The 25,990-nt window shown below is 40.0% G+C and overlaps 2 protein-coding genes across 6 annotated transcripts; both read right to left on the bottom strand.

The window, feature by feature from the left end:
- Positions 1–1,984: 1,984 nt before the first annotated feature.
- On the bottom strand, positions 1,985–10,591 carry atf7ip2 (activating transcription factor 7 interacting protein 2). Of its 5 annotated transcripts, none has more exons than XM_038696361.1 (14): positions 10,503–10,565; positions 8,767–8,852; positions 7,925–8,182; positions 6,771–6,843; positions 6,471–6,602; positions 5,675–5,743; positions 5,413–5,450; positions 5,251–5,291; positions 5,114–5,160; positions 4,747–4,792; positions 4,487–4,566; positions 3,776–3,919; positions 3,492–3,679; positions 1,985–2,744 (listed from the first exon to the last, which is right to left on the bottom strand). In XM_038696361.1, exons 3-14 carry the CDS (start codon positions 8,158–8,160, stop codon positions 2,534–2,536), a joined length of 1,305 nt encoding a protein of 434 aa, XP_038552289.1. In that variant the 5' UTR covers positions 8,161–8,182; positions 8,767–8,852; positions 10,503–10,565; the 3' UTR covers positions 1,985–2,533. The 5 variants fall into 5 exon arrangements, with proteins under 5 accessions (XP_038552289.1, XP_038552304.1, XP_038552315.1 ...); XM_038696376.1 differs by lacking the exons at positions 7,925–8,182; positions 10,503–10,565 and adding exons at positions 9,379–9,450; positions 9,930–10,294; XM_038696387.1 differs by lacking the exon at positions 7,925–8,182 and having other exon boundaries at positions 10,503–10,591.
- Positions 10,592–11,170: 579 nt separating this feature from the next.
- On the bottom strand, positions 11,171–25,289 carry emp2 (epithelial membrane protein 2). The gene is made up of 5 exons (XM_038696349.1): positions 25,114–25,289; positions 15,891–16,188; positions 15,686–15,791; positions 15,450–15,590; positions 11,171–14,253 (listed from the first exon to the last, which is right to left on the bottom strand). Exons 2-5 carry the CDS (start codon positions 15,966–15,968, stop codon positions 14,084–14,086), a joined length of 495 nt encoding a protein of 164 aa, XP_038552277.1. The 5' UTR covers positions 15,969–16,188; positions 25,114–25,289; the 3' UTR covers positions 11,171–14,083.
- Positions 25,290–25,990: the final 701 nt, after the last annotated feature.

Genomic DNA, 25,990 nt, shown 5'->3' with positions numbered 1-25,990 from the left:
ATGACAATGAGTTCACTGTACTAAAATGGCCCCCACAGCCACCAGAACTCAACCCAACAGAGCATCTTTGGGATGTGGTGGAACGGGAGCTTCGTGCCCTGGATGTGCATCCCACAAATCTCCATCAACTGCAAGATGCTATCCTATCAATAAGGGCCAACATTTCTAAAGCACTGGCTATAATTATAGGACACATCACTGTACCCTTTACTATAAAGCTAAATGGCCCTCTCTTTATGCAAGAAGGTACACTCATTGGCTCTGTTTTATCAATAAGGCACTTCTTGGACTAGCTCCTACCTATTTGAGTACCTTTTTAACAAGTACTCAAGGCCATTATGGATTACGTTCAAAGGACGTCCTACACTTGTTGGTCCCCCGTGTCTGAACAGAATTAGGTAAAAAAGCCTTCATGTTTGCAGCACCTTTCGCTTGGAACCTTCTTCGGAACTCGTTGAAACTGACTGCCTTTATTTCTTATAGAGACTAATTTTTTTTTTAAATACACACACACACACTGTTTTATTTTTTTATATTTTTTTAACACACACACACACACACTTACTGCTTAACATTGCCCTAGTTTAAGCCCAACGACAGTGTGTAAAAGACATCTTGTCACACTGTAAAAAGGGATATTTTTATTAGCAGGGCATTGCAGGTCAGCCCATGAGGTGATAATGCCTACTACACACCAAAAAACTAAATTGTCGATGCACTAAATATGAATTGCTATTCTTTAATCCTTATTAATCAACACTTATCATTGGTGATTCCATAAGAAGAAATGTGCGATTCTTTAATGCCGTCACACTCCGTTTTCCCGGTGCTAAGGTTATTATATATTGATATCTTAAAGCTCCGGGTTTTACTGCCATCGCTCCCATCCTCTATCAAAAGAGTAATAGTCAATGTGGGAGCAAATGAGGTAGCTCGTAAGCAGTCTGAGTTGACCAAATTAGATTTTAACCTTCTTTTTAACTTCATAAAGCAGTGCGGGAAGTCCGTGTTTGTCTCAGGTCCCATCCCCTCAGTTCACAGCGGCGCTGGTCGTTTTAGCAGACTTCTCAGCCTCCATGACTGATTACAAGTTGCCTGTAGGGCTAATGAAATGTGCTATATTGATAACTTTAATATCTTTTGGAAACGTCGTTCTGTTTTTAAAAAGGGATGGACTTCACCCGAACAGACTGGGATCACAAATGCTAGCTGCAAATATACAGCATGTGGTGCAGCCTTCAGCACTTAACTGACTATTTACATTCCACACTCACTGTCTTCCCCTCGCCCTTCCTGTTTTGCAACAGGCCACTGCCTGAGCACTACATTTTTTATCAACTATTATACAGTTGGACAAAGTGGTTATGATTAATGATTTTAATATTCACATTGATGATGCCTGTAGTTTTGCTGCTTGGTATATCACTGAATCATTTAATTTTGTTCACCATGTGTCCGGTCCCACACACATTAAGGGTCTCACATTGGACCTTGTTTTTACCCTTGGGTTGAATATTGATTGCATTTACTCAGAGGAACTGCATATCACTGACCATAACTGTCTTTTTCAACCTCTCCTTTAATTTGGACTCTGTGCACAGAAAACATATAAGTAGCTCCCGCATCATAAACAGCCTCTCAGCTGAAAAGGTTTCTGCAGCTTTTGACAAAGACGCAGTTCTATCTCACCATACTGATATTAATAATCTTGTCCACTCTTTTAATTCACATTGCACTGCAGTCCTGGATCAAGTGGCTCAGAGTAAAACGAGACCTGATGGCAGTTATTGCTAGCGGACTATGTCAAAAACGCACTTCAAATTGCATTTTCTGTAAAGACAACATTAGCATCATCCACAAGTTCTTTCAGGTTGGTTGTGTCCATGGCTTTTGTCAGACCAGCAGCTAAATAATCAAAAGTATTCAATTAATTCTATGAAACACAGAGAAGCAAGAAACTTTCAGATTTTGTGAAGCTGTACCATCCAGTGTTTTTAGAGATTTTTATTGTATAAATGATAAATCTGAAAAATCTTACAGAGCATACTTTAATAGCATATTTAAAAATTCAACATTGTTACACAAACAATTTTATGAATGCTACACTTTCCGAAGTATAATGACAACTCACGCTGTACTGTTTATTTACGGCCCGACCAATTTCTGCATGAGTGGCAGACAAACAGCAAAAGGACTGCCTTACACATGGCTACTAACTACACTGCTTACGTTGGAGCGGTAATCATTGCTGGAAGGCCCCGCAAAGGCAGCAAGGGTCCTATTTACATTTGGGTGCAATTTCACTGTGTTTCATTTGGTTGAAAAAGTTTTAAATCATATGTATGTAAAATTGTACCCAAAAACAATTTTTACGAAAATTGTACCTCCAGGACATCCTGATGTTATCAACCGTAAGGATGTTTGAATTACACCTTGATAAGTGAGAAAGTACAAACGTGACGGGTGGTTAAATCCCACTTGACCATTCGGTGCTCGTGTTGCCTCTCCCCTGAACCCATATCCTCCCTCCCAACTACTCAGGTATGGCTGCGGTTACAACTTTACTGTAGGGTCCGTACCGGCCAAACTTGTCTTTCCCCACCACAGCGACACACACCTTGTGCCCCGGCTTGTACCTGCTGATCAACACACACATGGGCAGAGTGATGGCCTTCACCTCACCAAGGCTATTCCATTTTGGGAAGACGCCACTACCCTTAACCTTTTCCATAGTCATATAGACGCTGCAACAGAGAGAGAAAGAGTGTGTTAAAAAAGTGAGCCACTAAAAAAGGCAAAGAGAGCTGTACTGAAGACCACTATCTGGCTGAACTCTGCTTCCATCTGGTGGTTGTAAGTTGACATAAGCAGTATGGCGTAAAATTCCTTTGACAGATGTGTGAAAAGATATCACTCCTTTAATCAACCTGTTTGAGAGTGGCTGCTTGTTTCAGAAGCAGAGCGATGACGGCAATTCATCTGATTCACATGTGCCAGATGGCGACAACATCTGGCACACTACTTGTCTCAGATGGCGACAGCTATTCTAGTTTTCATTCTAGCAGCATCTAAAATCATGTATCTACTAGAGCTTATTTAGTCCATCTAGTCAATCAATCAATTAGTTGATCCAGAGAAAAATAATTAGAGCACATTGGAACTCATTAATGGTGTGATTTTAAATGAAGAAATTGTGAAGAAAGAAAATGCTACACATTCTCAGGTTCAATCTTCTCAAATGGCAGGATTTGATGCTTTACTTTGTTATAGTAAACAGAATACATCCGGCTGTGTCCACCAAACTCGACCAAAAGAATGATCCATTTCTCAGCTGCATTTGTTGGAGCCATTGGACTGGGACAAATACAGCATGAAAGAGGCAGTCCCTTAAATGGTAAACTACTACATTGATGTGACTTTTTCCAGTGGGGAGCAGGGCTGAAACCTGCCTACTCAACACGCTATCTCTCGCACTCTGGTGCTTCTCTCACCTGTAACAATCCATGGGCGGCGCAGAAGGGTCTTTCTCCTCCACGTTCCAGAGCACAGAGAGGCCAGCGGGGTTCCTGATGAGAGCAAGCTGGACTTCTGGTTTCTGGGGGATGTTGTATGAGGCTGCTTCCATGCTCAGAATGGAGGGGAAGGTGGTGGAGGGAAGAGGAGGATACGAGAGCTCGTCCTTAGGTTTAGAAAAGGGAGAAGCAGTGGAAGTTATTGAGAGTAGCAAACAGTCAAGAGAATTACTAGTGTGGGTTAGTGTGAGTGTGTGTATTACCTGATTTGAGCCTGTGTGCGTGGGACTGTTACTGTCGCCAAAAGTGAGAGGTTCTACTTTCACCCTCTCAGCCTTTGGCTCTGTGACATTGTTTTCTTTTTCCTGTTGATCTTCTGGCTCTTTCTTTATGACCCTGATAAACTTCTGAATGACACAACATCAAGCGTGGAAAAGAAAGATGAGTAAATAAAGGCAAGGCACAAAATGAACATAATCAATGACATTAAACTCAATATTTTCTGCTCACTTGAGTAGCTTGTCATGAGTTACACATAACATTATGTGTGGCATGTTTTGAAAATGGAGTTGCACTGATTAGTCGGTTAGTTAAATGAATCGCGGACTATTATGACAATCGTTTTGAGTAATTGAGTAAAAAGTAAAGGGATAAGCATCTTGCTCAGGGAGACATAGGTGGATGTGTCACAGTGGGGAATTAAACCTGGGGCTCTCACACCAAAGGCATGTGTGTTATCCACTGCAGCATCACCACCCTTAGATAGCCTTGGTAGCCTTTTACGTTAGAAGTCTTCAGTTGTTTAATAGGCTACGTCATTAACAAAAGCCCGCATGTGGCTCACCTGCTGCCGTTATAATAGATCAGTGGAAAACTCAGGAAAAAGGTCACGATGACAGCTCAACATTGTGATGTCTGCCATCGCCAGATCTATCGGCCCAACCCCTAATATATAAAATAATGAGGCATCCTACCTTAGACTCAGGAGAGCCATAGGGAGTAAGAAGCGGAGGAGACAGTTCCTCATTGAAATCTGCTATGGCATCTGTTAAAGCTTAACACGGATTATGTACAATGACAACAGAGGAAGGGAGAGGAAAGAGTAGAAAAAGAGATTGCGTAATGTGGTTATTTATTCATGCACTGGTTCATTATTTAATCTGTGTCATTATAATAGTCATTTATTCCACACACGCTATTCAAACATCTGCTTGTAGAAATAAAACCATCTTACCTTCATTATCAGCATGCATCTTCTTTAGTGCCTTTTTTGTGGTTTCCTAGACAGAAAGGATGTAAGTCACGTAAACTTTAACCTCAGTGTTTACACTGTTTTTGGTTTACTCAAAACAGTGTAAGCCACTAACTTACAACTTCCTAAATTAAAAATGACCAACTTTGACATTAACCCTTTCCTCAGAGTACATGGTACACTTCTTCAACACAAAGGCCCAAACTCGGCTAAATAATTATTGTCCAAAAACTGACCTATGTGAAAAGAGTTTTTTTTTTTGCCGAGTGAAAACAGACAAAGATTTACACTTGTAGAAGCTGACTGAAAAACTGAGTTAAAAGCACAGAATGAATAACCACATATTTACCATCACTTGAAAGAGCGCTCCACTCTTGTCTTTGCTCATTCTGTCTACTGTAAAATACAAATGGATAGAATAATTATTCATAAAACCCAAAAACGCAAATATTCATTAGTGCACACACGGGCTCACTGGGCTCTTACTCTGTGACTCGGTTTCCATGGTATTATCATTGCATTGTGACCTGCAGAGTTGGACATCAAATCAAAACGGATTCAGTGCAAATAAATTCAAGGCACAAATTCGCATCAGGGTCTTCAAAACTTTCAGTGAGGACAAATACTACTGAACATGGTTCTACGTACCTGACTGTGTCCACATTAACACCAGATGGCAGTGAGCTCTGAAAGTCAAAGTGTTTGGTTATAGATTTCATCAGTAAGTGAATGAATGGCTATGTGTGTGTGTGTGTGTGTGTGTGTGTGTGTTGGTATTTTAAGTTACCATACAAACCAGACAAAATACTGTTGTTTTCTAAAATTTTAACCGCATGAGTAAGTTACAGCTTTGACATTGAACATGTCAGTCTATTTACAAGTCATGTGTATGTGTTTGTCTGCATCAAACCTTTTTTTGCTTCTTTGTCATGTAGGTGAGAGCTGCTTCTGCTCTCTTAGTTATTGTGTTAATTCGAGCCTGAGGGAGAGAGGTACATTCTGTAAGGATTAATTGGGCTGTTCTTTATACCTAATTCCTTTATACCTTTGAGGTGCAATACATTCATGTTTGATTCTGTTGGTTTAAGGAGATAAGAAATATCAGAATAACAAAATTATGGACAAAAAGGTGAATGTTAAGATAGTAGGAGGGTTTCATCTAATGGGGAAAAACTAACAATGTACAATGGATGAAGACAGACAGCGGAAGAATGGATGCTTAAAAGATTTGCAAGCAGCTGTCAAATTTACAAAAGGGCAGACGCAGAGAAAAAAAAAAACAAGAAAAGGGCAAGAGACTGATTGTAAAAGAGCTTGATGAAATAAAGGAACAAAGAAATTAAGTAAGAAGAGAAAAAAAGAAACAAAGAATATGTCAGATTTGCATTTACAAGAAGGAATGATTTTTGCAGGAAAACAAAGTAAATTGAAGTATCAGACAACATTAGTTGTGTGTCTGGTCACCCCCAACTACCCAACTCTGAAGAAGCCAAACAACTCCCGTGCAGGTGTTGAGTCCAAAACCCTCATTACCAAATGAAAGTAGGCTGCATTCATCAGGAGGCATAAGCTGCGCAAGCAAAGCAAAAGAAGCACCCGCACACAAGTAAAGTAAAGAATAAGTAGGAACAAGATAGCAGTGGGTACGTTTTGTAGGAGATCAACAGCATTTTTGCAGTCCAACGTGTACCATTACTTCCACATACCTCCAGTTTCTGGATGGAGCTTTCATAGTCAACTCCAGAATCCAGCTGTTGAATATTTTCTATTAAACCCTGCAGCTTGGTTTCATTCTTTTTCACTGCCGTGCGAACCTCCTGCTCGATCAGTGTCTGCACCTGTGGACACACCCACAAAATAAACACACACACATGCAGACATCTCGCAGAGCTGCATTCAGTAACTGCAGGTTATAATACAGTATTGTGCATTTGTAGGCGGAACCATGCACAGAACCATGCACAGAACAAGTATACATTTAACAATCGTACAATGTTGTCTCTTACTTCAGATGGGGAGAATTTGATCTTTTTATCACTGGGTCCAGAGGAATCTGACCTAGAGGGTAACCTCTTCATTCTTCATCCATACAGACAAATAAATAAAACACAGAGAATGTCAAGTTAGTATTCAACTGGTGTTTGTTACTCTACATCAGTGGTTCTCAAACTTTTTCTGTCATGCCCCCCAGTTTGAGAATCACTTCTCTACATTGAGGAGCTTACAAGCTTACAAGGTGCCTTGCTACCTGGGCAGTAATTCATGGAAATATGTCACATTGAGCAAAGCAAGAGTGACACCAATAGTCATTTCTGGCAACATAAAAAATAAACAAATTACTTCCGAAGCAGCCATTCGTTTCTTTGCTCTAAAACATGTCCTAAGGAACCCTGATTACCCCTCATGTTCCAGTGTTTTGAATTTGGAATAGAATAAGAGGTGAATGGGTTGTAACAATTTAACATTAATAAATACACTCAATGTGTAGAGGTAGATTATGTCATGATCACAGTCACATCAAAAGGTATTTAGCTACAAAGCTGAGATAAAATGTATAAATGACTCAGATATATGCCTAAGATACAGTCTGTTTCAAACAGAAATGGCACACTGAAGGTATCCCATTTCATTTTTACATTTGGAAATCTTAACTATACGCCCTAAGTTTAAAACTAAGCACTACGTTTAAATAAATTTCAATACATAAGAAAAATACTTCACATGAATATTTTTAAATACACCCTGAGCAACTTGCTGGAAAGAGAGGTGGCAAAATGTGGTGTGATAACTAGAGAAGCCATTGCAGCGTAGCGTGCAAGAGAAACAACAGCCTGTCGGAAAAAGCACAACGCCCTAAAAGCAGGAAATCCACTTGCAAAAGCATTCCATGAGTGCCAAAAAGGAAAATGCGCTGGAGGAGCAGAAATATTTCTATTTGCTGTCATTTATCATGTATCGTTAAGCAACCAGCTACCTCTGTCGACCTGGGAATGTCTACACGGACACAGTCCTCCACAACATGCAAGCTGAAGCTGGACGAAACAGCTCCAGATATGTACATTATATTATTGTTTCAACTGTAAGCCACTTTGAACAAATTAACCTGCAAACATTTACAGAGCTGTTCCGCTATAACGAAGCTGTTGGGAGGTTAACTCACACATCCAGAAGACACAGTGCCACTTCTGCGTCAGATTTCAATCCATTTGCTGCTTTCAGTTCACGCCACCTCTTAAATGCCAATCCAATGTTGACTCGAGCTCTCCCCACTGATCTGTCTGTTAGCTTCTGAGACAAGTGTTTGCATTTCTTTGGTTTGGTGGAATGGTTTGCTTTCTTTTGAGCTTGTCTTTCGAAGCCCATGCAGCCATGCGTTTCATCTTGACCATCTGCCATATTTTACTAAACCTGCAGTGTACTGTCAAGACAGAAGTGGGCAATAGTCAGAAACGTGAGGGAGGGCGGCGGACCTTGTCAATCAATCCATCAAAGATAGTAAGCCACTGTTGATTTTGTTTCACTTCTACCTTACTGGACGATGTGACACAATGCTATTAAAATATGTTGCCCACAATAACAATATCATGCTACAAATAATGTTGCTAAATACAAAGGCAGTTATTTACCGTCGAGATATTTGTGTAGCAAAAAGAGGTAAAAGTAACCCAAACATGTAAAATATTTATTTTTTTTACAGAAAACAATCGATTAAAAAGGGTATTCACTGCACTGGTGTTTTAGATTTGACAGTTGAATCAGTGTCTATCAAACTGAAAAATAAATTGCTTTGAGTTTTAGCTTCTTTGACATACAAGCACAACATGTTTAACATATAATATGGCCCTTATTCAATGACAATAGGTCATTAACTGACCAGAGAATGCAAATGTTCATAACTGTCTGAAGAAAAGGAACGATTCACCTTTATCCCTTCATCATATGAGAGGCTTATGTCATACAGTTGTGTCTAAGTAAAGTTTGTTGTAATATTGGTTGTCCTACCTGTTATGTCTACTATGTCCCTCTTTGCCAGGCTTCATCTGTGCTCGACTGAAGTCCTTAACTTCTTTGCCGTGTTGCAAACTGCTCTATCAACAGACACACAGAAAACAGACAATGAACACATTTAAAGAGCAACGTGTAATGCAAACGCCACATTTATGTATACTTCAAGTGGCAGTGGCGATGGTAAAGGCCATCAACAATACTTCAACACTGGTGTTGCAATTACGTATCCCTTGAAAGAGTTCACTTGTATCTCCTCAGCGTCTACCTAATTGATAACTGACATTACACAAATCGGTGAAATGTTTTCATTTCTGTCTTAGCACTGTGTAAAAGATGTATTTTCACTGTAATCACAATAATCCGCTTGTTAAGTCTGACGCCACACGCAACATAACCATTTCTGAGTAGGAATTTACTGTAAATTCAAAACAGAAAACGTCAATACGAGCTGGTCCGTGGACTTTTTAAAGGACTGGGGGTCTGCGCAGTTGCAATTTCAGCACTGTGTAGCTGATCTTGTCCTTCCCCCTCACCACCAGTAGGGACTTATTAGTTTGTTCTGTCTGTGGCTGAGGTGGTTGGGGAATCGCAAAGTCTTCCCCTCACTGGATTGAGATGGTCAAGCAGCTCTGCCATCTGCACACCCTGGAGTTGCAGTTTGGGGTGAAGTTTTCATGCCTGTAAAATAAGACAGTGATAAGACAGTGATCATCATTACTTACAAACACATCAACTTCAAATGGAAAAGATGAAACTTTTATGGCCAGGGGTGTCCAATCTTATGCCCAAATAGGGCCGGCCTGCTTTCAGGTTTTCTTTCCAATGAAACAAGTGACTCATTTAACAAACTTATTTCATTCTTCTGTGTACTGCGGTATAAATATATTCTCAGTAAAGAAGATACCCCTGATATCTCCTATCAATGCTTTAAGAGTGCCTTTGGTGTGAGAGACCGAGGTTCAACTTCCCACTTTGACAAGTCCACCAATGTGTCCTTGAGCAAGACATTTAATGTTAACCCAGAGGCGTTCGACCTCTAACATAAATAGCAATTGTAACTTGCTTTGGATAAAAGCTTCGCCTTAATGAGTAAATGTAAATGTAATGAGTGAGCAAAACCCACCCCAACCTTTTAAAAGTTGGGGGGGGTTACTTACCTAACCACCTGCAGCCATTTCTTCTTCGCTCTCATCGCAAGGAAGGCGGTTGAATGACAATTGAGGAGTTTTAACACTCAGATGTATTCGGACAACACGATGGCATATTGAAAATACGAGTGCCTCTGCAAACGAATCAGAAGCTTGGACCCGTAAAGTTTTATCGCATAGTGGATAACTTACGTCAGGACTTAACAAGCGAATAATAAAAACTGTCTTCTTTGCAAGCTTTCATTATTATATTCGCTAATGTGTTGATGTTCACACGTTGGTTTGTGAATTAGAAAACAGTTAGGTGTATCAGTGGACAATCAGTTAAAATGTTTCTAAAGAGCAACAGGTTATTCTGCAAAAAAAAGCTCACTACCAAGAGCTAAGTTAACCTTTAGCTGAAGCTTTTAGCAGGACAGTCCTTTTAGCAAAGCGCTAAGTTAGCAACGTTACGCTAGCTAACGTTAGCACCTAAGCCATGTAACGTTAACGTTAGCGATTATACAGCACCTACGTTCAAAATACTCGATTATAATGCAACTATAGTATAAAGAATGACTGGAGCGGCGTATACAATCCTACTTGTTTTCCAGGTAGTTATTCCTTGGATGACTGTTTGGCTAACCCATCAACTATTCCGGAAACTAACGTCATTATACTTCCGTTTCGATTCTTTCAGAATAAAAGCATCATCTAAAGAAATGTTATGAGATTAAACCGTAAATTCTGGTCTTAAAACCAATCTATACCAAAATGGTTCTCCTCATACGTAATGTATCTACCTCTGCACCTGTGTAAAATAACAATTGAAGGCCCTCAAAATTCATGCTGTACAATGATGACAGGGTTTTCCTTTTGTTTTTAATTTTATAGGCTTTCCCAAATATATGGGTACATCGTTGGTTTCTCTCGTAACACTAATACAGTAACGTTAACATAATAAAAATACAAAAACAAGCTCAGAGATCAAGGAAAACATCATGGGTGACCTAGATGGGGCAGCATAAATAGTAAAATTCATCATTACAGTTACAGCAAATTAGTCTCATTATGTAGAGTATATTGTATATCAGCCAGACAACTCTCTCCTTCAGATTAATTTACATTTTGAAAACTGAAATTAAGGAAAGTAGTATTACCACACTGCATTGGAAGAGGGTGAAACAATGATCCTTTCCACATGAAAATGGGGGTTAGTGGAAGAGGGTGAGATGCCAGAAGTATAGATGAGTAGTTGACTCAATGACAGATTTGGCACACACAAAGAACGTTTATTTAATTTAAAATACATTTATTGAGCTCTACATTTGATGGGTGGGGCAACAAGAAAACAATCAGCACCTATAAATTATTGCAGCGGAGATGAGACTTTGTTAGCTGCATCAGTTGAAAGTATTGTTCCGCCAAGCAGCAACAACTTTCTTCTTTTCAGGAGTGCTTGACAGGCATTTGTAGCGGTGTATTCTGTAGTCTGAAACTATAAATCTATCACATTGTGTAGTTTCTATCAGTCCACTGGGTGTCAATAGCAGACAAACATTTAATTTGATGACGTGATTAAACGAAAACACAGAAGCTGCCACTGATGTTGCAACAGAGGTCGAAATAAACACCATGTTGTGATTTTATTTGGCCGAAAATAATACAGCAAAAGAGCCCATAACAAGCAGAAACAATCCCATTCAACATGTAAGCCTGCACCAAAACAAACATTTGGATGAATGCTATGCAGGAAAAGAAACTGTTAAACTTCAGTTGTTAAAACATTTAACTTTTTAATATGTCTCCATTATAAAGCAACACAAGACTCTCAATCAATGTGGAATTAATACTTCATGAAGCATCAGAAAGATTTTAACTACCAAAAATGTAAAAATAAAAAAAATCCCCATAAATACAGTTTTACCTTCAATAATTCATACGATTTTTTTGTTACTATGGTCCGGTGGTTATTTGTGTAGATCTACATTGACTAACATAGGTACATCTACACTGACATAAAACACACCACGGACCTGTTTGGAAATTACCAAAGCTCAACCAAATAGATCCAAACTTTACATGATCTATAATAAAAAGTATTTCGCAAAAAAAAAACATTTCTAGCCTATTGTACTGCAACAAACTACTTTTCATCTCAATATACGTTGAAGGGATTTGCTGTAAGACAACAACTTGCATGCAAACAGGAGGCTTATTATTTAGCGAAACACTCTTAAGATGACAACTTCCAAAAAAAAAATAACATGAGCAACAAACATCACAATCTTGGCCTCCAATATGTTGTTTGATCATTTTCAAGTATCATCTTTAGATAGCAGAGCAAAATCTTCACTTCCGTTTCTTTTCCCTGAATCTTCATTATTGGTGAGATGGTAAGTTACCAGGCTCGGTGGTCCAAACGTTGCCTGACATGTACATATTCCTATAACAAAGAAATCCAGTGCACCTCTGAAGGAGCCAACGAGTCCAAGATGAACTGCACATTTTGCTTGTTTACATTAATTAATTATGTCCTAGAAATGTTTCAAGCCATTGCAGCTACAAAGTTAATATCCAGCTGGTCTCCGTTAACTGTTTAACGCCCAAATCAACACCAAGACAGAGGAAAAGAAAAACAGTTTACACAGCGCTGTTATGGCATAAAACATTATCTCTACAAAAGCTGTAGATACTAGTAATTCTTGGAATTGGTGGCATGTACAATACAGTAACAAATTAACTGTTGTGCCAGAGCACAAGTGCATGACCTGTGCATCGGGGTGTTAGTTATGTGTCAGTAATGGACCGAAAAAAAACAGTAGCCCAGCCAGAGGGAAAATATGGCAAGACATACATCCTTACTCACATGATGTTAAAATACACAACAGTGGTTTTAAACAATAAATAGCTTTTGTCTTTTTTTCTCAGTGAAGCTGTGAACAAAGAAGTATAATAATAACGAAGAAATGTTCATTCTTATTTCAAGTTTGCATGTCTCTATGTTGTCATTTTAAATCCCAAATATCACAGCACATCATTGGTTCCTTTTTCACCATTAAAAGTCAGTAACATAGGAATACAAACAACGGGTTAAAATCCTACATATTATACCTTAACTACTGCTTCAGTACACGTCCTGTATGCTATGGTTAAAATAAGATTACAATTTTTCTTCTTTTTTATATATAATATCAGTCTTAGAAATACGTTTGTGGCAATTGTCTTAACTATACATACACAGCAAATATGTACACAATAAAATCCGTTGACTATAGATACTACCCTACAATAAAAGTACGGACCCTTTGGAAAGTCCATGGGCTGTGTCTGACAAACAAATCTCTGCACTTGTCTTCAACTTTTATCCTTCACATTAAGATGTTTCAGACATGTTCCTATGAATGGAGATGATAGGAAGCAGGAGACAATAAAAAAAGAGGAGGAGACAAGTAATTATGTTGGAACACTCCTCATGTCATGTGTAATGGCTAGGGGGGGAAGTGGAAGGAGGGTAGTGAAGGTATGGTCACACTAAACGCATCAAGGAGCCACAGGGGACTTTTTATATTCAAAGAAGTGAGTGGGTGATGAACGCAGCAAGGCTAATGTGCGACGTCAACTTCATGTAAATGAATCTATCCAGCAGGCAAAGTCAGATTACATTTTTCAAACTACACATTGCAGATAAAATGTGAATTACGGTGTATTTCTCACCTTAAATGATTCCAGAAACAAATTTTAGTCACTGTTGTGCTTGAAAACAGAAAAACAAAGACTCACAGTGGGTCTATTTAATCAACTGTAAGCAGTGTTTCTAAAGGCGCTTGTCTGGAAAAAAGTATATAGTATGGCGTCCTTGTGCATCTTTGCCACATTCAGCGAGAACAATGTACCATCAGGAAGGAGAAGGGTGTGTGACTCTTTGGGGTTTTCAGTGTGTAATATGGACAAAAATGTGTTGTTGAATGTTTTATTGGTGAATGGTCTGGTTCTGAACCTGAGACTTGAAATTACTGTGGATTTGTGCTGTATTTACTTGCCTCCAATGGTATTTATAAAAGGGTCAGAAAGAGTGTGTGCATGTTTGTTGAGGAAAAGTTTGTGTCTTTATGCATTTGGGTCCAAGTGTTCCTATTTAAATATTTGAAAATCTGTGAGCCTGTGCGACAGGCACATCACATCTATTTGCGTTTTCTGAGCACCAGGTACATGAGGCCGCTGACAAGAGTCATGGGGAAGCTGATCCAAGCCAGGATATAGGACGAGCTGTAGGAGCCTTGCCGAAGACTGGCAACATGAAAGCTTGTATTCTGAGCCGTGTAGATGGAAGCTGCGATCATCACACATAGAGCTGAAAGGAGGAGAGAGAAGGAGAACTGAGATTACACTTGATAGTTTATATAGGAATCTCATCCAAATTCTGATATATTCAGCCAGTGTGTGCCACTTGAAGGAATAGTTTGAATACAATTATTTGTTCTCTGGCAGAAAGTTAGATAAGAAGATCAACACCACTCTCACATCTGTCCATTAAATATGAGGCTACAGCTGGTTAGCTGTAGATATGGGAGTGGTATCAATCTTCTCATCTAACTCTCTGCCAGAAAGTAAAGAAATGTGCAACAATTTCTTTAAGTTTGAATTTGCCTCATGTGACTGATGCCACAACTCAATACTACCCCAGTTTACAATGTTTTGCAGATGTAAACAGATATCACATGCTAAAGTGGGCTAACGCTGACTTAATCTCTGAGTTATTGAGACCTTTTCCCATAGCCAACTGTGCATTGCTAAGGTAGATCACATTGCCTTAAACCTTAAATCTGTCATTTAAAAATGAATAGCATCATGATATTGGAACAGCATTTGTTGGTGGTTGACTGTCAGCTGTTGAAAAGCTTTCTACATTCTGCCAACGTTTTCTGGCTGTCAGGTTGCGCCAATCCTGGTCGACGACGCCATTAGTGATGAGAGTAAAAGCTCTGCTGTCTTTCCATTACTGTGAGGAAAGATTTTACTACTGGGCTGGGACTCAAAAAAATGTGTATCAAGTGTTAAAACAACTTAGTAACACTGCACTTGAATCACATATTTTTCTCATACATTTGCTGACTGAATTGAATTGTTAAGTATCATACCAAACCATGGTATGCTCTCAGGTGGGAACTTGCATCAAGATCGGATCCTAAACTTATACATTTAGAGGTTTTAAGCTTGCATTTTTAAAAGTAAATCCCGCCATAACTAGAAAACTGCACAGGATTATCCTTCATTTATAATGACCTTGGCTGATGTGCACACACAGGAGAGTCGGTACATTACATTTATTCATTTAGCTGACACTTTTGTCCAAAACGACTTACAATTGCTACTTATATCAGAGGTCACACACCTTTGGAGAAACTAGGGGTTAAGTGTCTTGCTCAGGGACACATTGGTGGACATGTCACTGTGGGAATTGAACCCGAGGCTCTCACACCAAAGGCATGTGTCTTATCCACCACACCATTGCCGCCACAGCTTGTAAAAGTTAAATGTGTCACTCACAGGCCAATAGCTGGATAATAGCAGTGAAAATGAATCTCTCTCCCTGTTGGAGCCTGAAGAGCTGAAGGATGAAGACGAAGAAGCTGACGCAGCATAAAATGGTGGCCAGGATCATAGTGGCCTGGATGGCCTGCAGATAGGCTGAGGAGAGAGAGAAGAAAGGAGGTGTTACATTCCTAAAATGGAAAAGTTACAGTGCACACACACACAGGCTAAATAGTTCCACACAGTCTGACCTGCTTCAGCAGTATGGCTGTTCTCCACAGGATAGCAGGTGGTGTTACAGGAGTACCACAGGTCAGTGTAGATCACATTGTCTCCGGCTTTCACCACCCACCACGCCTACATCAAGGAGGGACAAAGACATGGTGAAAATGATGAAAATGTTCCGCACTGCCCTGCTCTGTGTCAAATGTAAGATCATTCTTGGTTCATACTCACATTGTAAATGGTTGCAACAAAGAGGAGGATGGCTGCAGCCAGATGGAAGAGGATGATGAAGGCTAAGATGATCAACATGGCTGCCCTTCTGTCTGGTTAACTTGTCTGCCGGTTGTTGCCCGTTGGTCAGGCCAGTTAAATATCTCACAGGCTGATCCAGTAGCTGTCTGCGTTATCTCCCTAGCTGACTGTCAATGTGCAGAATGTACGTTTAAGCTTTTGGTGGACGTTTGCTTCTGTAGGCCGGTTTGCAGGTGGGTAGTCAGGGGTGGATAAAAATCCTTCACATGAAAGGAATCTGTTGGGAGCAACATATGTGAAATACTTTAATAACATACACAAATACATGAAAGATGAATCCCCTGTGTGTCAGCAGCAGTGACCCAGTTTGTTGGCCTGATTTGCAAATCTCAATTAGGGGTCAAATATAAGGCCGAAATTCCTAGAGTGTGGTTTGACATGGGGGCAAGTGGGCCAGTATACTGGAAAATGCCTTTAGTAGCGTTTCCAAGGGCAATGATGTGAAGCTCAGTTTTTTAGCTGAAGGAAGTTTAGTGACATCCGGTCCATTATATAGCAGCTAAACAGTCGTGGAGAGTGTCTAGGTTGCTGAAGTCATCTGGTTTTGCTGAAACACATGTTGAGTGTTGTCCGCAAAACAATGATAGGATATACAACCAAAGCGACTGATTATCTGGCCCAAGGGAAGCATAAATAGAGAGAAAAGAAAAGGCCTGTAGATTTGCCTATGAGGCTCTTACCTATTACACTGGAGCGGAATATGAATTGTGTCAAATGTAAAAACAACTCACAGGATAACGAAATTGTGTAATGTCAATTCACATAGGGTTCATTTGCATTTACAGAAACTATTACATCTGCAACCAATTGCAAAAATTCATTTCCAAACAACTGTGAGAAATGCAGGGTTAATGAAACAGCCAGAGAAATATTTGTAGATTCAAAGATTTCCCTCAAATTAAAGAAAATGCTAAGTGAGATGTGAGATGAAGTGTCTTTGTGTGTGTTTGTTAATGCAAGATTACAGTATGTGGAAGTGTGGTGTTTAAACTGCAGTGATTGGAGGCCTTAATCCTGACTATAGCTTGTGGACAGAAATGAGGAGGCGGCTGTTTACACTTCAAAAGGGCAGCCTGTGCACTGTTCAGTGTGGGAAAACCAGAATATAACATGCTATATTAGCATAGCACCATTAGCACACGATTTCATCTAACGGTTCCAAGAATTCTAACGCACTGAGATGCTAAAACTGATGCATAACCCAGCCGCAGGAAAAATATGACCATAAAAACCAAATATGTCATTATACATTCCTGAGCGTTCTTAGGGATTCGTTTTGATGAGGTTTACATACTATGAATGAACCACAGTCAAATGCAAGCTTATTCCTTTGTTTTTCAGCATGACCTTGTCATTTGTAGCATTATAACACACATTAAATGTCCAGAAGCGTAGGACTTCTGACAACACTGTTGACAGTCGTAACAGGTTTGTGTGTGTGTGTGTGTGTGTGTGTGTGCGCGTGCGCGCTTAAGATATGATCATCTACTGAAGCCTTGATTTTGTTTGTGCACTTTTTTGTTTCTGAACTTTTTTGAGAGTCAAGGGCTATATTGACTACAATGGTATTGACTGGCCAATTAATCGGTTGGCCAATACCTGCAATCACAAATCTGATGTACAGTATCATCCTAAATTACAGCAGATCTAATCTAAAACCTGTCACTGGCTAGGTTTAAATATATATTTTTATACTGTAGAGAATAATGCAGTTGAAAGACGTCACTTTTGACAAACTGTACCCCACACTCCCTTAAACACCCCGTTCTGAAATCTACAGCATAACCCAATGTATTTTTCTATTTAATGAATTAATAAATGTTCTAAGGCTAAGACAAGCATGTATATTAGATTGTACTCTGCATGTAATAATGGACTGATACACTTATCTTTGTTTTCTGCATTTGCCGTTGAAAAACCCATATCAGTCGACCACTAAATAGTAATGTTACTCTATTTTTGGAATTTATAGTATTTCTTTTTGTTTCTGTGTTACTTTCTTTGTTTTTGTTCACATACAGTAGTAGAGATGGTCTGTGTACAGTGTACACAGTGAGTCTCAAACTCAGCCTATCTACCCTGTGGGGATAATGTACATAAAATTACATATGTGCAGACATATACACATGTGAGTTTGATTTCAGTAACTGCCTAACTCCCACCATGAAAGTTCAGAAGCTGAGCGAGCAGAGACACAAACATGTTAAAAGCACATGTGAGTGCAGGCACGCACGCACACACACACACACACACACACACACACAGCTAGACAGCAGAGGAATTAGCCCTCTCCGCCAAAATGGAGTCACAGTAAAAACAGCCTCTCCCCACCGACAGGAAGCAGGCCACAGTTTTTGTGTGTGAGCATGGGGCTGTGCTGTGTGCCAGAGGATAGGCCCTCCCTGTCTGCGTTGGGGGAAGGGGGAACAAGGGGGTAAATAGTAAAACCAAGGTGGGGAAACATCAAATGTAAGCTGTACACTTTGATTCATGAGACATGGGGTTTAGACAGGAATGCAAATAGTAACTCTTTTTCTTGCCAAATGCTCCTGATCATAATGCTCTGAAACCCAAGAAGACAATAACCTGGCAACAAACACCTTCATTTGCACCTGAACCTTGAGAGACAAAGTATGGCACAAGTGGAGCTGAAAGTAGTCACATTTATGCCCCAATTTGATATGGCAAAAATATGCCCTTAACATAATGTGCAGCAATGCCAGCCTTTAAAGATAACATTATGCTATATGGTTTGTATGGCAGTTTAGTACACAATGTTTTTTTATACATGACACTTAAAACACATTGTAGGGTTTCCTGTGAAATCTGCATGAAAGCGGCCACCATCATTAAAGACGCAACATTGTATGAATCACATGAAAAGGCCTGCGATGGACTGGCGACCTGTCCACGTGCCCGATGTCAGCTGGGATTGGCTCTAGCCCACCGCGACCCTGTGCACAGGATAAGCAGTTGATGATGGATGGATGGACATGAAAAGGCCATTTTACAACATATACTGTTATAGATTGTTGTAAAGTATGTGTGCAAATATAGAGTGGTGTGTGAGTGACAGGAAATGTGAGATACAAACTTATTTTTAGGACTGGTGTAAACATTTAAGAGGTCTGGCTTTTGTAGCTTCAGAGCTCTATAAATTTCCCTGAAAATTGGACATTTATAACATTTTATAATAGCTGTGTCTCTATGGTGGCCAGTCAGACTGCAGGTTTGACCTTGTGGAACGATGATAGTGGAGCAAAGGAAGCAGAGAGAGCTGGGAAGACAGGCAGGCCGCGGTGGCGAACAACAACTGAATTCATCGCCAGTAAAAAGCATGTCTTTGGTATTTCAGTCTAATCTGACCTGCAGGAACATTCTTTGGCGCAGCAAATAATCTCCCAGACATGTACACACACACACACACACACACACACACACACACGCACACACGCGCACACACACGTACACACACAGAGCTGGATCTAATTCCTTCTGCAGCTGCTTTCTCGTGAAGAGAAGTGAGGAGGAGCAAGGGAGGAGACAGAGAGAAAAAGAAGGGAACCCCATTGGAGAGAAATGGAGGGAAAAGAGAAAAACAAAAACATGAGCGTAAACACACACACACACACACACACACACTTTGATGAACTCACATGTAGGCTACACAAAACCGCAAATATCTAGCCTGCCAAGAAACTCACAAATAAATGAGAGACTCACTCACACAGTTTAGATGATTAAAGTTAATTTAATTGTATAGACTACAGACATAAAAGCCTGGTGATGACAGACAAAGCAGGCACAGTATGTACCGCTTGTTTAAATTAAATGTATACATGCCCCATTTGTGTGTGTTTGTATTTTAAAAGTTATTACTTTGATTGTCCCAACTATAGTGAGCTCATAAAAAACTAAAATTTTGCTGATTTATAATTGCCATTACTTATCATGGATAATGCATTCCTTTGTCCATTACTTTGATTTTATAGAGCAAACAATATAATAAAAAATAACTCTGGGGAGTAATAAACAAAATATCACTCTACTACTACTGAAAACCTTTCGCTGTCACTCCACAGACACACCCTTTCAACAAACCCGCACACACACACACACACACACATTATCCTAAATGTGGAGCCCTGTATTCCCCAGGGATCCTTGGGAACGGTGTTGCCTTGCAGAGGGTTTTACTCAGTGCTGATAGTAACGTGTGAAAGCACTGGTACTCACCTCTGACACCGGGCAACAGCTGCAGACACACACAGCACGTATACACATGCATGCTGTATACATTAGCAATACTAGTCTGGTATACATAACACTAATATTTCACAGCTCTTCATGCCTTATCTATCATAATAGATTTATGATCACACTGACGGGTGTATCCCTCAGCTGTGCTGTGTCAATCATGTCAAATTCTGCACATTCACATTGTCATTATACTTATTCTTTATAACTTTTATATATATTATATATTTTTTCTTATCTTATTGTCAATGTTATATTTATGATTTTGCAGTACTTGCTTTATGTTTCTTTATATTTTCTACTTGTGTGTAAACCTACTTTAGCAAAAAAGCTTATTCTGATTCTGGTTTATGTCTGGTTTCAGGGGCTTTAGGTTCATGAAACCGACTCACAACATGACACACAAATTACCAAGGAATGTTTTTTCTTTAGTAATATAAAGGAAAGAGACCAAACTTGAAGCAGTGTTTTTTTTTAATCCACAACTGCAGCGTTACAGCATCTGTAATGTCACTTAACTGTAAGCAAACTATGTTTTGTTTCGCACTTAATGCCACGGTTTTCCTTTATGTTTGACATTTCTTGAAAGGATACAAAAAATAAAGATACCCTAGATGCTGTCAGACTCCATCCACCTCGCCTGACACACACAAACACACACACACGCTGACACACAGGAACAAACGCTGCCATTCCTCTTCTCCACTCAGCCTTATAATAGGAGGCTGGGGTACTGTGCAAGTGTGTGTGTGTGTGTGTGTGTGTGTGTGTGTGTGTGTGTGTGTGTGTGTGTGTGTGTGTGTGTGTGTGTGTGTGTGTGTGTGTGTGTGTGTGTCGACAGATTCCCTTGCCTGGTGGAAAATGCTGACTTTTAATGTCCTTTTTTTACTCTTTTCATAAAACACAAAGCCACAGACTTAACTGGGCCTCTGAATCTCACTCCCCCGTCTCTCTCACTGTCCCACTCTCTCTTTCTCTGTATCTCTCTCTTTCTGTCTTTGGCAATGGAAAAACTGATTGAGGAAGAGAAAGGCAAGAAGTCTTCAAGTGGAGTCCTCTGGCCCCTTATGAGGTCGCACATGTTGATTCCCAGTATGCAACATTTCCTCCTCCAAACCCTCACTCTGGAATACTAGTTGGGTTTCACTACCAGGGGACACTTCGTCTCGAAAGTCTCATTTTGTTTTGCATGAACCTTATAATAAATTCATAGCACCACTTTAAACTAATGCAACACTTTTAATGGACAACTCGTTTTATATTTGCTGTCAAAACAACAAACAAAATGTCTATTCCATTTTTGAGTAATGAGTACATAATTCTTTTTTAGTTTGAGTTCAAGCACTCAGCACTCTTCTGACTTTGCAAATGTGATTCAAGCTGAAAGCTCTAGAAATAGGCTAGCAAGTGCACTCTGATTTAAGACTGAATAAAGTCCAAGGCCAAGCATGAACCTTCATGCTCATTTTTGCTTTTTGTTCACCCTATGCATGACCTTATAGTATCTACCTTGTAGTGTGTGTGTGTGTGTGTGTGTGTGTGTGTGTGTGTGTGTGTGTGTGTGTGTGTGTGTGTGTGTGTGTGTGTGTCTGTCTACACAACAATAATATCCAAGCTAAGGCTTATTTTTAGAGACAACACAAAAGGCACATCTTACCTGGAGCAACGCCAGTGACCAAACAAACAAAAGCTTTGTTTAGGAAGAGCACACCAAAAACTGTAGACGCACACAGGCAGAAATGTACACACAGGTTGGTTTTAGGATGTTTGAGAAGTCATCTATGTGGCCGTGGGGCAAGTATAGAATTATAATCATAACCAGATTGCCCTGTACAACAGCTATAATCCTTAACATCTCAGATTTACATACTGTAACGAGTCCTTTTTACTGACAAGAACTAGTTGTTTATACTCTGAAAGAAGCTAGCTGCATTGGAAGCAAAAAGCAAAACTGGATGAAAGATGCGGAGGGACATTTGCTGGTCAGAAAGCCAGAAAAGTGTTTGACCTGAGGGTGTCCCCAGAGGATAAGCCATGTTTGCTGTGTCCCAATTCAGGGGCTGGATCCACTACAGTCCACAATCCTAGACCAAATATTTTACAAACATGGTTGGTCCCTTTTCATTTGTCTCCTTCAAATGCAGATAAGAAATGCAGCCTTTTTTTGACGAAATTTCTAAACAAAACCAGTGTATCCCACACACATGATAGTTTTGTTGTCTGTGAAGTTAAATCATCTCATGCTGGGAGGGAGGCTCAGGCTAACTCTGGCTTTGTCTTGATGAGGTTCCAGCTGTTGTTATCAAGGATTTATCTTCAGTTCAGTGTTCAATTGAGGTGAAAATCAAAAATTAGGTTTGTACTATCTTGAAATATCATCCAAAAAGGTTGGAGCAGATTTTAAATTGAAATTGAACGTGGAAGTTGGATTATGTATATTAAAGTGTATACAAATGATGCATTCACAGCCCAAATTGACACTGTCGTTAAACAGAATTGTCCGTAACGGTCATGAGACAGGTTTATTACAGGCAACACAGGCCTAATAGCTTGACATTTCCTAGATCATTAAAATAAAATATTTGAGATATGCGGAGTTTTGTTAAATAGCTACCACGAGAGAATGGAGAACACAGGCGACATATTCTTCACAATGAAGCCTACATTGTTGCAAAGGTGTGCGGTGTGTGTGTGTGTGTGTGTGTGTGTGTGTGTGCACTACTTGCCTCCTTCAGAAACCAGGAACCTAAAAAATTGACAGACACACACACAGACACTACCATGCACAGTTTTCCTGCTGGGTTTAAAGACTTCCCTCTGACACAGGAATTCTTTCATGTTGCACATTAACATGGCTTTAAGTTGTGTGTGTATGTGGATACATTTTCACACACATTCCTAAGGGACAGTGCTGAGTAATGACTCCCACATGGCACAAGTTGGGGAACACCTGAAGGAGAGATAAAAAAGAAGACCTCCACTCATCCCCCCATTCTCTTCCTTTTTTCTTTTCTACGGTCAGTCACTCCACACTTCCCTGATAGTTGTCATCTGTCACCGCCTTTTAAAACGTCACCTTGCCCCCCCCCCACTAATCCTCCTCCTATACAATTTCACACACCTCTCTCCTCCTACTGCATCAGCCAGGGTGTAAGTGACTGATATTACTTTCAAATTAACGCTGCCACTCTGCCTTTAAAACCTTCAGTCCATGTGTCACATCCCTTTATATACAGGCTATGGTCACATCACGTCCAAAACAGTGAGAGCAAGGAGGTAAAGCACAAAAGGTGCAGCACTGTCCAAACACTTGGACTCGGAAGTATGCTACTTAAGATATAAAAATTACTTCTGCTTGAGGACAAGTTGGCCACTTCAGCCACAAGACTTCTTTGAAGTTTAAACCATTCATTCATTTGGTTGTTCAATCGTCCGTCCATCTATTCATTCAGTTGTCTTTGCGGTTGCCATTATCACATTATTTCACACATTTGTATGTTTGATGATTGAGGGACTTAAAAGTTGGGAGAGCAGAGATGATGGTATGCAGTATTATTAAGACTGGCTTTCTATTCATTCTATAAAAAGGATATGGTTTTTTTTATTTCAGATCTAGACCACCAGCGTAACAAGAACATGTGTGAAATCAGTGTTGGGAGTGGATTACACTTTCATGGTAAGCACAGGTTAGCCTAGAGAAACTTGAACTTAAATTTCTCCCTTCCTTTCTTTTTTCATCTATATCTGCCCATTGTCACGCATTGTGTGCAACAGTTTAACTGTATCCTTCCCATTTCATATGACATTTAAATCTTCAGACCATTATCAAAATGGCAAGCCTTTCCACAGACTGCATTCTCTGTCGGACACCATGCATAACATTGCATGATGAGGATGAGTCCCCATTTCTGCAACCCAGTCTGAAAAATGTCGTCTAACCTCGGAGAAAAAAACCTGGACAATTTTATTGTTGTTTTCAACCACAAGAGGGCGTCCACACATGAAGGGAGAATGCAACACTAATTAACTGCCTCGTAAAAAATCAAATGCAACTCAACAATGCAAGACAGGGGCAACGGTATGCAGCGTTATAGTGCAAATATACTTGCAGGGGACCACAACAGATTTTAAATCATGATCCCATTTTCTTCAGTTCAATAACATAGTCACATATAGTAAAAGCACTCCAAAACTAACAGAAATACAAACACCAGGTAACTTCAGGAAAAGAAAGAACTGCAGCATGCAATGCATAGGCGAGAGGTGTTCCCATGTCGGCAGGCTTACAGATTGTACGTTAAGTTCAGTGAAAGGTCCCTATGAGACACAAGCGCACATTTCCTGTGTCTATTGAACAGTTTGTCTTCCCTCGCAACGCACTAAACATTCATTTGCTACACAGACAGATACTTTTATCACACTCACGCGCACATTAGTGGCTGACAACGCCCCTTTCATTTCATTTCCAGCTCTGAAACTTCGGAATCACTGAGCAGTTCAGTTGAGTTACGATCTGTCTAAAATGCCCACAGGGGAAAACAAGACAGCAAGGGCTCCTTAAGTCCTTCTCTGTGACAATTACTATAGGCCTATACACTATTATCGAACAAAATCAACACAGCCTAATATTTAAAGAGGTTCTACACGAATCCAGACAGAGTCCGAATTATTTTAGGAATATTTTAAGATAGCCATAGCAGTAGGCTAAATAAGGATTAAGGACTAAAAAGTCACCACATAGACGCTTAATCAATATAATAGTGTTATTGGTATATAAAAGAGACATGTCGCAGCCGCGGTGGATTTGAATGGGACATGAATACCATACAGAAAGTTCCGAGCAGCATTCAAACAATATGCAAACTAAAATACTACATTTACTCACCGAGTTTGGACCGAGTGAAACCAGGCTGAGTGGAGTTCCAGATGTGACTGTGGTGCGCACGTGAAAGTGGGAAATTAGGGGCTAATTAATTCAAAAAGTATTGTAAAAGAGCCTCCAGACGTGTCAAAACGGCAGCTGGAGATGTTACTGGTAGTCCCAAAAAAAGATGAAAGCGCACGTTCTCTGCGTGAGCGCGCGTGGGAGGGCCTCGAGAGCTGGGGTTGGGTGTGGTTTTAGATTTAATATGCGCGCGCGTGTGTGGAGCAGTGACACACGAGAGGACTGCTGGTGACAAGAGTTTAGGGCTGGCGGGGAAAAAACATATGAGTGAGAGGGGAAGTTTAAAAGTTGGTGTTTCCTCACATGGCAGACAGACTGAAAAGGAGAAAAGAAAACAGAGGAAAGCAGGGGTCAGACAAAAGGAAATTAAAAAGATAAAAGGGGATGAAAAGTCAAGAAGAGGAAGCCATGAAGAATGGAAATAATACTGAAAAGAGGAGGGGAAGGAGGGGGGTGGATATTACAGGTCCAACTGTTGGAGTAGGCAAGTCATGTTCCTGTGTTTGAATAACCCTTGACTCCTCTGTTTGCATTTTTATGGCATTCTTATTCATCTGGGAATACTCCTGGGAATACTCCTTTTTTTATTGTTGTGGTGTTTCTGCACCACACCTCCCAGAACAGGGTGGGCAGTAGTGACTGGTCGATTTTCTGAAGATGCAGTTTGGATTTCTGTAGATAGCACTTTTTTCTTGGCTGGCTATCATATTGTAATTAAAAAACATAAAAAACATCACTTCTTTGATTACACACGGTTTGCTTTTATACCTACAACAAAAAAAATCCATCAATTTACTAGGGAAAAATAGGATTTTCT

The sequence above is a fragment of the Micropterus salmoides genome, unplaced genomic scaffold (genome assembly GCF_014851395.1).
Source record: "Micropterus salmoides isolate LMB-PRFRI ecotype aquatic unplaced genomic scaffold, ASM1485139v1 Ms_hic_scaffold_10, whole genome shotgun sequence".
NCBI classification, from domain to species: domain Eukaryota; kingdom Metazoa; phylum Chordata; class Actinopteri; order Centrarchiformes; family Centrarchidae; genus Micropterus; species Micropterus salmoides.
This window is presented reverse-complemented; position numbering and strand designations above follow the sequence as displayed.

Coding starts and splice junctions, on each gene's coding strand:
- atf7ip2 (XM_038696361.1), bottom strand. CDS start 8,160: ATGGCAGATGGTCAAGATGAAACGCATGGCTGCATGGGCTTCGAAAGA. Junction 6,603..6,770: donor TCAAATTCTCCCCATCTGAA/GTAAGAGACAAC, acceptor GTGTGTCCACAG/GTGCAGACACTGATCGAGCA. Junction 5,161..5,250: donor CATGGAAACCGAGTCACAGA/GTAAGAGCCCAG, acceptor TGTATTTTACAG/TAGACAGAATGAGCAAAGAC.
- emp2 (XM_038696349.1), bottom strand. CDS start 15,968: ATGTTGATCATCTTAGCCTTCATCATCCTCTTCCATCTGGCTGCAGCC. Junction 15,792..15,890: donor TTGTTGCAACCATTTACAAT/GTGAGTATGAAC, acceptor TCCTTGATGTAG/GCGTGGTGGGTGGTGAAAGC. Junction 15,591..15,685: donor CAGCCATACTGCTGAAGCAG/GTCAGACTGTGT, acceptor CTCTCTCCTCAG/CCTATCTGCAGGCCATCCAG.